This window comes from Nicotiana sylvestris, chromosome 10 (genome assembly GCF_000393655.2).
Source record: "Nicotiana sylvestris chromosome 10, ASM39365v2, whole genome shotgun sequence".
Classification (NCBI taxonomy): domain Eukaryota; kingdom Viridiplantae; phylum Streptophyta; class Magnoliopsida; order Solanales; family Solanaceae; genus Nicotiana; species Nicotiana sylvestris.
This window is the reverse complement of record NC_091066.1, coordinates 119,265,493-119,277,486: the sequence shown is the minus strand read 5'-3', so window position 1 is coordinate 119,277,486 and position 11,994 is coordinate 119,265,493. Positions and strand designations below refer to the sequence as shown.

Here is an 11,994-nt window from a genome sequence, read left to right as displayed (position 1 = left end):
TAAAGTGCAATTTGAGCGTATCACTAGTAAACCCTTTTGAGCCTATAAACTTTCACTTGGCAACCACATTACAAGCCTATACCCCTTTATTATTAATTGTCATTGTTTTATTTTGATCATTTTACCTCTTAAAATATTTTAATTATAAAATAAACGCTAGAAGAAGTAAGGAGGAAACTTGGGTGACTTTTGAGTGGAACCAATGAAAAGTGTACTTGTATTGTAAAGAAGACGCCACTAGAAGGAGTGGTAGAAAAAAAAGATATTGTTGAAAAAAAAAAGAATAATAATATGTAGAAAAGAAAAATAAGCATATCTTGTCCTTGCTAGTAGATATGAAACTAAGTAGTGCTTAAAGGAAAAAAAAGAAGAAGAGGAAAGCTCTTGGGATGATATTATTTGTGAAATCGAAGTTGGGATTGAAGAATTTGCGCTTAAAGAAATATGTGATGTGCTAAAGTGCTTAGTAGAGTTAGTCACTATTCCAAAAATATATTCTACCCGTCCCGTAGCCCACATTACAACCATGAAAAAGCCCTAATTGATTTTAGATCAAGCAAGCCTATATTAGTGGAGATTTATATAAAGGGCAAGCCTATGGTTTTTTCTACATGCATGTAACTTCTTTGTGAGAGTGAGGAATTTCTTTGATATATATGAGCCCATAAAATATATTTGAGCATTTGATTCGAATGTGTGGATTTGACTAACTCTTTTGATCTTGTGCGAGGGCACATAATTTCGCGATGGCCACTACGCAAATACGACCATTTGATCACAAATGTGATCACTGTTCCCCCAACCCCACTTCGCAATTGCGAAGGATTGGTCGCAAGTGCGAACCTGAGGTGCCCCAGCTACTCTTTGAAAATGCGATGGCGTAGATCGCAAATGTGAACTTGATAGATATCGCAAATGAGAAGCCTGACCTCACAATTGCAAGGTCTAAGGTCTGCACCAGAACTGAAGCACACTAGCACTTTCTTAAGTCCAAAACTCACTCTCTAGCCTACCCGAAACTTTCCTGCGCTTTCGGGGCTCCAAATCAAACATGTGCACAAGTCCAAAAATATCATACGAACTTACTCGAGCGATCAAATTGCCAAAATAACACTTATAACTATGAATCGGACACCAAATCAAATAAAATTTTCAAAAAAATTCATGAACTTCTAGTTTAACATTCGGACGTTCGAATCACGTCAAATCAACTCCGTTTCTCACCAAATTTGATAGACAAGTCATAAATATAGTAATGGACCTATACTGGATTTCGGAACTAAAATACAGACCTGATATCAATAAAGTCAAACATTGGTCAAACTTTTAGATTCATAAGCATTTGAATCTCAATTTTTCAACAAAATACGATAACTCACGCTAGGGACCTCTTAATTCAATTCCGGACATACGTCCAAGTCCCAAATAACGATACGGACCCATCGAAACCGTCAAAATACTGATCCGGGTCCGTTTTCTCGGACATTGACCGAAATTAACTCAAATAGATTTTTAAGGTAAAATTTTATATTTTATTAATTTTTAACATATAAGCCTTCCGAAAAAATATTCGGACTACCCAAACAAATCGAGGAAGATTAAAATAAGATATTTGAGGCTTCAAAATATAGAATTAGGTTCTAAAACCCTAGATGACCTATCGGGTCATCACAGAAGCAAGAGTCGAATGAAACTTGCACGAAAAGAGGACGAAAATGCAAGAAAAGAGCCAGTACCCAAGCCAAGATACATGCCAAGTGTAGCCAGCTCTGTATCCAGGTTGGTCGCACTATAAGCCTGGCCTCGCGATCTCCGTAGCTCGGTGGTTAAAAGTTCGCGAATTAAAAGACTCCGACCCGAATTTGAACTCAAGGACCTCGACCCGAACATATAAATACTCCCTAAACGAGTTGAGAAAGGTTTGGACATTATTTTGGAGAAGAAAAAGGCTACAAAGTACTGTGGGGCAATGGATCAACGAGGTTTTCCATCCGTTTTACTTTACTTTGTAGTTTAATGTCTTTGAATATCATGATAATTGTTTATAAATTATGAGTGGCTAAACTTTCTCATCTAGGGTTTGATGTAACCTATTGGAGGATGATTTTCTATTGCAATTAATATACATTTGCCTTTGACTTTTCTCTACTTGTTCAACTACTTTTTCATTAATGTTGATTGAACAGCTCTCAATTGACTGTGCCTATTTAGAGTGTATTACTTGGAAAATGGTACACATTTAGGTAGTTGTGGAACAACATCATATGAGGAATCAATACAGAGGGTTTATAGGTGGGATTAGGAATAACGGAACCTTGGTACGATCATAGTGAGCAGTAAACTATTGACAGCTAGCGTAGTTCGGAAGAATACATCTAGTAAATTGTAGTAGTTACACGGAAGAGAGTTACGACACCCAAAGTACTCATGATCGGTAGAGAATACTTAGTGAATTTGTAGGAAATGTAGTAGGGAGGATTCCGACAATATGAAAAATTATAACCTTAGACTTTTCTAATCTTGTCTACAACATTTTCTCTGCTAGTTATAAATTATAACATTTTAATTACTTTGTCCTTAGTTAGTAAATACTCAAACCATTATTTAATATTTATGAAGGTTGATTATTTGAATTCTTACGGAACTAATAGTTGTGATTAGTAAGTTAATTCCCTGTGGTATTCGACTCGGGACTTGTAAACCACATTATATTTGTAACGATCGCAAGACCTCTTAGGAGACATAGTTGGGCGTGATCATTCGACTATATGAATTTCTTCTTATTCATATTTTTCATTTAAACTCGTCTTAAAATAATATTATATAAAAATAAAAATAAAATAAATAGTACTAAAAGTTCTTCACATATTTCAAGAAAGGTATGGGATAAACAAATTATGTGTAAAATTATTTGTTATCATGCCATATATTAGAATTAAAATTTGTAATGGTACAATGACAAAAGCAAAAAATTGGAGAAATATGATTTTTTTAGTATGATCTTTAATTTTTGACTTTTGCTTGCTCAATACATAGAATTTCAAGATCAAAAGTTAAAAATAATACTTATAAAACAAGTAAAGGGTAGCACTTATTAAATTTGATGTTCCGTTCATTGGAAAAACGGGACAAAAATTCAAGATCATTTACTTGGAAGGCTATTTGTGTACTTCACCTGATAAAGGGCCACCAATTAACAATTGCAACTAAGGTTGCTAAAGCCAAGTAGAGTTATTAGATTGTTAAACAACATTAAAAATGGAGGCAAGAAGAGTTAGAAGGCATGTGCTCCAGCCTCTCCAGACCTAATAAATCCAGCATTTGCATATTAGAATGGGCATAGTGCATGTGCGCCACATTTCCAAGGTTTTCGTCAACTAACTTCTTCACCCACGTCGGCTTTAGTAAGAGTGCATATTACGCCCCTTTTCTCCTTAGGTATAAGACATTTTTTATCTGATACAACTATTCGACTTATATAAATTTATTCAGTATTTGTTAGAAAATAAATATATACTATTTAACTTAGATATGAGTTTTTCAATCATCTCTTAAATATTTTATTGCTCTAGACCCGATTGCTTCTCCTTCTGATTTGGCTGAAAGGGTCTTAGAGGTGTTGGGCTAAGCTTATAAACTGGTCAAACTAGCTTATAAATACTTTTTGGCTTATCTATACGTTTGATAAGCCAAAATCAACCAAAAATCATAAGATGTTCACCTTCAACTCATAACTTTTCAACTTATAAGCACTTTTGGTTTGACCAAATTAAATTTTTACTATTTTATCCTCAATAACCTTTTTATAATTCCTAAAATATCGCTACTAAAACATTTCGCCTAATCCTCTCCATAACTCCATTCTTTCATCTTTTTCCCGACCCCTTTCGAAACCAAGCTGCTATTCTTCTCCTTTTTTTTTTAACAAGTTGCAATCCCATAGTTAGAATAAATCTGATTCTAGGTAACTATTCTACCGTAAAAGTCAATTTGTTAGAATAAATTGATTTAGGTTGAGAGAGCTGTTTCGTTTGTAAATCATACTTCTTCTCCTTTAATATACAAATTTACCGTCTAACTTTTGATTTCAATTTAAAATTATCTTCAGATTGGTGCTTTATTAGGTGTCAAGAATAAAAATGAAAAATTTCCTAATAGCGAGACCGGAAATCTAACGAAAGATAAAATTGCTCAATTTCGAATCCGTAGCAATAAATCAACTGCTTTTCCTTTTTAAAAAGAAAAAGAAAAAAGAAGAGCTATACGTTGGAAATGTGGTGTGCACCTTTGGAGAAAAGTGCGTGGATGAGAAGAGCGAAAACAAATGAAAGGATGCCAATGATAATTGATATGGATAAGGGATTTAGACCATTCTGGATTTGGTTGGTTTATAGTTAAAAATACACAAAACACAGAACTTTCCAGCTCTTTTCCAACCAATACCTCGTTCTTGTTCTTGTGTTTTTTATGCAAGAGAAACTCCTAGAACATTTTACTATTACGTAGAATCTTAGCCAGAATCAACTTCCACCTAACACCAAACAAACCACCCCGATATTTAAGACCATTTTGGATTATGCACCTTACTTATTCCCTTAAATTATATCTTTATCCCCAATATTTAGGCATAATCTTGTTTTGTTCACCAAATCTCCATCACTAATGCTGATGAATTGGCACTCTCCAATTTCCCTTTTTAGATTCTTTTGAATTTCCAAGACTCTATTTTTATCCATGTGTCAAAGTTTGTGGGACCCGTTTATAACCTAAATGGCAACTGGCACCAACCCCCACCAGTCTTTGAGGTGTGGTGGGCCCCAATTTCCCATACCCACTCCTTCTTTGTACACAAAAATTCAAATGGGGGTGCAATAAAAATGATTGGTCTTTTATGTTGATTATGGTGGGCAATGAGATAATTGTGGGAAACTATTATATTTCAAAGTCTTGAATTTTCTTCTTCATCTCTTCAAAGCTAAAAGGACCCCCCCCCCCCCCCATTTTGGGGGCTTCTTTGAAAAGGATTGCTTGATTTGCCTCCCTTCTTCTACCCTTGAAAATTGAAAAAAAAATTGTTCTTTTTTTTATATACAAACACCCTTTTGGGGGTTTAATTATTTGATGAGATTCTTGTTTCTAGATTGAACCTTTCGGAATAGTTGTTGATTGATCAAAGCTTGCTGCTTTCTTGTTTTCTTGAAGAAGGGAGGTGTTAAAACAAAATTCTTTATATTTTTTGTGTTAAAAGGAAGAAAAGAAAATGATAGTAAGGTGGTGGATAACAGCACTGCAATTGACAGAGCTGTTTGTGAGTTCTTTTGTTCATTTGGCATATGGGTTTTACATATTTAGCACAGCTGTGGCTGGTGATCTTTCCCAGGCTTTAACTGATTCTTTTTACAAGCCTAATAATTTGGAGCCTAACTTAAAAACAGAAGATTCAAAGGCGATTACTACAAGTGCAGAAGATCTGCCTCCCATTGTGTTGGTTCATGGAATCTTTGGTTTTGGAAAAGGGGTATGTCATTTTTATTTTCTTTTCTATTATGGCCTTTGTTTTTTTAGCTCATATTAGGGTTAAAGATTGAATTTTTTGAGGTATAATTATAACATGGCATTGGAATTGTGATGTTTTGTGTAGAGATTAGGAGGGCTTTCATATTTTGCTGGTGCAGAGAAGAAGGATGATAGGGTTCTTGTGCCTGATTTGGGCTCTCTAACTAGCATATATGACAGGTGGGTTGATACTGCTTCAAATCCTTGTTATTTATGTTCTTTGTTGCATGTTGCTGTAATGTTGTTTTGTTCTGTTGTACATGTTTGTTTTTTTTTGGCAACATTTGATGGATTTTAGGTTTCAGGGCTCGTGAGTTGTTTTATTATTTGAAAGGAGGGCAGGTTGATTATGGGGAAGAACATAGTAAGGCCTGTGGACATTCCCAATTCGGACGAATTTATGAACAAGGTTAGAATCTTTTTTTCCTCATTGTTTAGCTTTTTGTAATTTCAATGTTTGTAAATTCATGGTACTAATGAACAAGCTCGAAATTTTTTTGCCTCCTCTGTTTATTTTCGTTGCGTTTTGATGTTTTTGTGAAGTTATGAATGGTTAATTTAGCCTTTCGTACTTTCTTGTAAGCAGGGCATTACCCAGAATGGGATGAAGATCACCCTATTCATTTTGTTGGGCATTCAGCTGGAGCACAGGTTGTTCGAGTTTTGCAACAAATGCTGGCTGATAAGGTGAGTCTGGTTATAATTAATTCATGGAATGCGAGATTTGAAAGAAGTTTGTTGTTAATTCAACGCTTATTGTGATTGTAGGCATTTAAGGGATATGAGAACACGTCTGAGAACTGGGTCTTAAGCATCACATCATTGTCTGGAGCATTCAACGGGACAACAAGAACCTATTTTGATGGAATGCAGTAGGTTTCTGATATCTTATTATCTGTAGTTCACTTATCCCAAAGGAAAATCTTATTTTCTGTTGTTCAACTATATTTGATCTGTTATTGTCGTATCAACAACTAAGTAAGTGCTATCATGGCTGTTCATTATATCAATTGTGCTATTGTCTTAATTTTTACTAATGATCGAGCTTTAAGTAGATGCTATGTTCAGATGCCACTTTAGGTGCCTTCAATTCATTCAACCATTAATTATCATATTGGTATTCAATAATGATCATATGAAGGTTTTAACTTTGTTGTGCTTTCGAATTGCTGTTATCTGTTTGTAGCCTTTTCTTATAAGTTTTATGTTTACCCAAGATTTCCTATGGTTTGCTAAATTCGTGATCTTTATGTACTGAATCAACTGATTTCATTTACAGACCTGAAGATGGGAAGTCCTTGAGGCCTGTGTCTTTGCTCCAACTTTGCCGCATTGGAGTACTAATTTACGATTGGATTGACATTCCATGGCTAAAGAACTATTACAACTTTGGGTTTGACCACTTCAACATATCCTGGAGAAAAATTGGAATATGGGGTCTTCTTGATTGCCTTTTAGGAAATGCTGGTCCATTTGCTTCAGGGGATTGGATACTTCCTGATCTTACCCTTCAGGGGTCGATCAAGTTGAACAGCCACTTGCATACGTTTCCTAATACATACTACTTCAGCTATGCTACCAAGCGTACCGCGAAAGTCATGGGTCTAACAGTCCCTTCTGGCATACTTGGGATACATCCTCTGCTGTTCATCAGAGTCCTGCAAATGAGCCTATGGCGGCATCCTCCAGATGTCCCTCCCCCATATAAAGGATATAGGTGTGTCTTTTGTTTTCTCCTTATTAGTCCATCTCCCATTTACCTGGATATTGATTCAAATATATTGGCAGTTACAATGTAGCAAAAATTTCCAGCAAGGTATCTACTGCAAGTAATAGCCTGTTAGGGCAAGTTTCTAGGAAAAAATAAACTCTTTTGAGTAGTAGCAGATGCTGAATTTCAGTAGATGAAAATAGTAGCTTTTCCCCAAAAGCACTTTTGGAATCTTGGCCAAGCATAAATTGCTGCTCTAATATTGGCAAAATTTCTGATCAAATTGATTAGCCAAACACAAATTGCTATTTTTCAAAAGTACTTTTGATTAAAAGAACACTTCTCAAAATAAGCAGATTTCGGAAGCTTGGCCAAACAAACTATAAGTGTTGTTGCTATGCCACTTATTCTCTGTTTTGAGGTTTTTGCTCTTTGTGCAACAGTGTTTTGTATTGTCCGGACTAGGCTATGAAACTTGGCTATAGGCTCCATGAAATTGATGCATGCAAAAATTCCTTGGATTTACATTCATGAGTAATATGCATTGCACTAACGCCAGTTTCAAATTAAGTATTTAGAAAACCACTTTGAGTGGGTTTCTTATCCTCCCAGCTTTAGTTTCACCTCAAAGCTTTGTATAGCAATTTCGTAGTTGAACTATTTGACTCCATAGCACAATCATCTTATGAGGAGTTTATATTATCTCAGAAAGATTCAAAACCACCAAACCAATAGATTTATCCTCCTAGTTACTTCTTAAAGCAACTATCATGTATCCAAACGGATTGGAACTGCTAATTAACAGTTATACAAATCATACATAATTTCATCATCTTACATCTTTCTGTACATCTATTCTTGCAGGGATGAGGATTGGTGGGGCAATGATGGTGCACTCAACACTATATCTATGACACACCCTCGCTTCCCAGTTGAGCACCCAAGTCAACTGGTTGTTAAAGATTCTGATTGCCAGCCTTTGCGACCTGGCATTTGGTAGGCTACCGGTCTTAAGCTTCTGCTATTATATTTCTTTTGCCAAGTTGCCATTCTGGTATTTAACTTCTTTAATTTCTATTATTAGTAAAGCAGTTTTTACCAACACTTCCATTATACTTATTTTCTCATTCCTGTCTGGTTTAGAGGTTTTCATAGAATTGAACTCTTTTCTCATAAAGAACCACCGCTTATTATTGGTCATGGCTTCTTAGTTGTAAGTACTAAGAAGTTTCTAAACCAAAGGAGTGTCATCTTCTCTATTTTTTTTGGTTATCATTAGGATTTGATAGTAATTTGATCATTCTGAAGCAAGTCCAATTTACAAACCAGTATTTTCGTATGTCATTGTTTAAGGGGTTGTTATATTCCCTTATTTTGATTGATAGATTTGACTGGACATCCATATCTCTTTGTCCGGTTGAAGTGGATGTGTTAAAAATTGTTGACAAGGTGGCTAGAAGTTGCAACATCAAGCCTTTTCTTGTTAGAGGAACTTTAAAAAAAAATCTAGCAGGGGTGTGCGATTAAAGAATTGCTCAGATGGTCTTCTTTTTCATCTCCCAAAAAGATGAATCCTCTGTATTTGCTTTTCGCTTCTTGTAATTGGACTTCTGCACCTCTTGTTGCTCTATTATCTCAATTTCTCTGTTATGATTCCCATTTTACTCCCTTAAACATAATATATTGGAAATTATGGCTTCTATGTTCTTAGTATTTATGCCTATTCACTTTGATATATGGAAAATGTTTGACTTTTAAAATTTGCAACTATTGGAAATACTGCATATTTGTCTGACACATATCGGATACTCGAGATTGCTATAGAGTGAGATTGGAATTCTATGTGTAGTTGTTATTTGAATAAAACAACGGTATTTCAGGGCTGCTTTAGTATTGATATTTCTTTTTGTTTTTCTGGCATCAGGTACTATAAGATTGTTGAAGGTGATCACATTCTTTTCATTGTGAATCGCGAACGAGCTGGAGTTCAATTTGATTTGATCTATGACAGCATATTTGAGCGCTGCAGGAAGCACGTTTTCAGAAAAAATCCGACGATGCCAGACCATATAATTTCATAGTTAACATTATGTTGCCCTCACCGTTGCGCTACAAGCAATAAAGAGAATAGAGGTTAAAGAGAAGGAAAACTGCGACGACATCACCTACTCTTCTGCTTTCTTGTTTTTCTTTTCTTTTTCTTCAGATAAAAAATTATTTTTCCCTTGAAATGTAAATGTGAATAGATCAGAATCCCATTCTTCTTCTACTGTATGTAATGATTACCACCACTCTAGTGTGTAGGCTTTCAGAGGAAAAATGTGAATTAAGGAGACATGGTACACTGGTCCCTTGTAATATCAAAAACATGATAGACTTTCATAGAATATAGTAGAGGTTTCTGCTTTAACTATTTGATGATCTGCAATATCTCAAACCTTCATATATTTGACAGATGCAATCCACTTCTGCATTACGATTTGGAATTTTAGTAAAAACTGATTGTTATGCACTTAAGTTGTTATTGTGTTGCTTCTGAAGCTTGCTGAACTCAAGATTTGGCCGCTACACAGCGAGCTCTCTGTGGAACTGGTATTTGTTATTAGTTGAAGACTTTCAATCTTCTTCTGTTTTTCCTGAGTAGAAGCATTAAGGGTTGAATGGAGCAATATGGACACGGAGGATTCATATAGTTGATTCCAACTTGGGTGAAGACGTTGTTATTGTTGTTGTACAAGCAACATGGGTTCCAGAGAGGGGAAGGGGATGGAGAAAAAGAGCTTCAGTTCTTTTGGGGTTGGTGGGGAGTACTCTCTCTATGTTCTTTTTTGGATAGCGGAATTTTTTTTTATCTCCGTCCAGTAATGTAGGTTAATTGATGAAACCTCATTAAATTGTTATGCCTCCTTTGCTACATTTATATTTTGTGGTCTAGTTTACTGTCATTCACGGGGTGCATTGTTATCTTCCAAATGACATGGTTATTTTGATTCTAACCGGGGGGGGGGGAGGGGGTGTAATAGAGCTGGAGTCATTGGAGCCTTGATTATTTTAGTGCAATGCAAGTGAAGTTAGCCAGTTGCCTGTTTCCAATCTTCCAATGCTGATGCATAAAACTCGGGCTTTGTACAGAAAACTTGATAAGAAAGAAATACTGAAAGGAAACAGAGAGACAATCTGTGTATTTGATGTTGTTTAGTAAGTCTTGCCAAAGAAAATAACTATATTAGCTCTCTTGCTTAGAATTGCATAAACTTGTGCAGATGGAGACCTTATGTTTTGCCTAGAGTTGTGGCAGAGCATTGCTTTAGCCCTGGCCTTTACACATGCATTATCATGGGCAGCACATGTATCATCATTCAATTGCACATGCTATTCTTTTTTTTGCAGAATCAAACCATCCGACCACAACTTACTATGAAAGTCTGATACAAATATTTTATACTTTTTTGCAGTTATTGAATTTGAGGGGAGCCTTAGCACAACAGTAGCGCTGCTTTCTTGGTAACTAGTAGGTCACTCGCTTGAGACGTAGAAATAACTTCATGTGCATAAATGCAAGAGAAACATTGCATACAGTATAAACGATCGTTCTCTCCTCTTACTGCTCTATTTGTAGAGAACTTGGTACACTGAGTAGGCCTTTTTTGGGATGTATATGAGTTTTTTTTTTTTGAAGATGAAAATGATGATGGCCTAACAGTCAATAAAGTTGATGAAAAACATCGGAAATAGGATAACAATTTTAGCAATGACAAAAAAACATTTCCTACCATCTGCTTAAAGCATGGTCAGCAAAGTTACTTAGTGTATGTGCTATTAATTGGAACGTAGCAGACAACTGATAAAATAATTGAGGTTCGTGTAAGTTACTCGAACACCAGGCTAATTAAAAAAAAAAATGGAGGACCATTTTGTGATCTAAATTTATAGTGAGTTTTCCAACATACACAATTAAAGCGCCGACCAAGAGGCAGCAACATAACGACCCAACATCCAAACAGATACCAAAAAAGATTCCTAAAGAGAGAACTCACTTAAGTTTCATCATATTTTATAGAGTTGGGTTCTCTTTGATACCAACAGTCAAACTTACATCACATGCACTTCTTCTAATTCAATGAAAACACTTTAAGAGACAAAAAAAATAAAAAGAACTGACCATATTATTTTGTTTTTCATTTTTCTAATTTACCGTTGTCTCTTCAATTTTTTCCCCTTTATGTTTTGCTTCTATTATAAAAAATACAAGTTAGTTGTTGACTTAGTAGTATCTTTGATCAATCTGGATAAACACAAAAAATTTCCCTTAAATCAATCTGGATCAACACAAAAAAGTTCCCATATGTGTCAAAAATACAATTTCCTTTGTTTAGATCAAGAGATTTAATCTCCTTACTATACGGACAAAATTGCAAGACTCTATCTTATCTGCTTTCAATTGTTTTTTACCATTCAAAGTATTCTCCCGAAACAGCTAAAATGGGAAAATCAAGATTAGAAAAGACATAATTACATTTATTAAAAGAATCCATTTAAGATTCTGCCTATTAATTAAAAGGCTTTTTGTGGAGATTAGAAAAGACAACTGCAATTATTAAGAGAATCCATTTAAAATTCTATCTATTAATTAAGAGACTTTTTTGCATTAGCCTTTGCCTCCTCTCCTATATATAGTGCAGCATGCAAGACATGGAGTACTACAAAAATCTGTCTTCTCCAATTAT

The 11,994-nt window shown here is 35.2% G+C and overlaps 1 protein-coding gene across 1 annotated transcript; it reads left to right on the top strand.

Moving 5' to 3' along the window:
* The first annotated feature begins 5,114 nt into the window (after positions 1–5,114).
* LOC104224702 (uncharacterized) lies at positions 5,115–9,680 on the top strand. Its single transcript, XM_009776386.2, has 8 exons — positions 5,115–5,518; positions 5,642–5,736; positions 5,862–5,965; positions 6,143–6,243; positions 6,325–6,428; positions 6,836–7,273; positions 8,132–8,263; positions 9,192–9,680. Exons 1-8 carry the CDS (start codon positions 5,261–5,263, stop codon positions 9,346–9,348), a joined length of 1,389 nt encoding a protein of 462 aa, XP_009774688.1. The 5' UTR covers positions 5,115–5,260; the 3' UTR covers positions 9,349–9,680.
* Positions 9,681–11,994: the final 2,314 nt, after the last annotated feature.

What these genes read in the sequence shown, in the direction of transcription:
- LOC104224702 (XM_009776386.2), top strand. Translation starts at nt 5,261, where the DNA reads ATGATAGTAAGGTGGTGGATAACAGCACTGCAATTGACAGAGCTGTTT. An exon ending in AACAAATGCTGGCTGATAAG is followed by an intron (nt 6,244 to 6,324) that starts GTGAGTCTGGTT and finishes TTGTGATTGTAG; the next exon opens with GCATTTAAGGGATATGAGAA. An exon ending in CCTTTGCGACCTGGCATTTG is followed by an intron (nt 8,264 to 9,191) that starts GTAGGCTACCGG and finishes TTCTGGCATCAG; the next exon opens with GTACTATAAGATTGTTGAAG.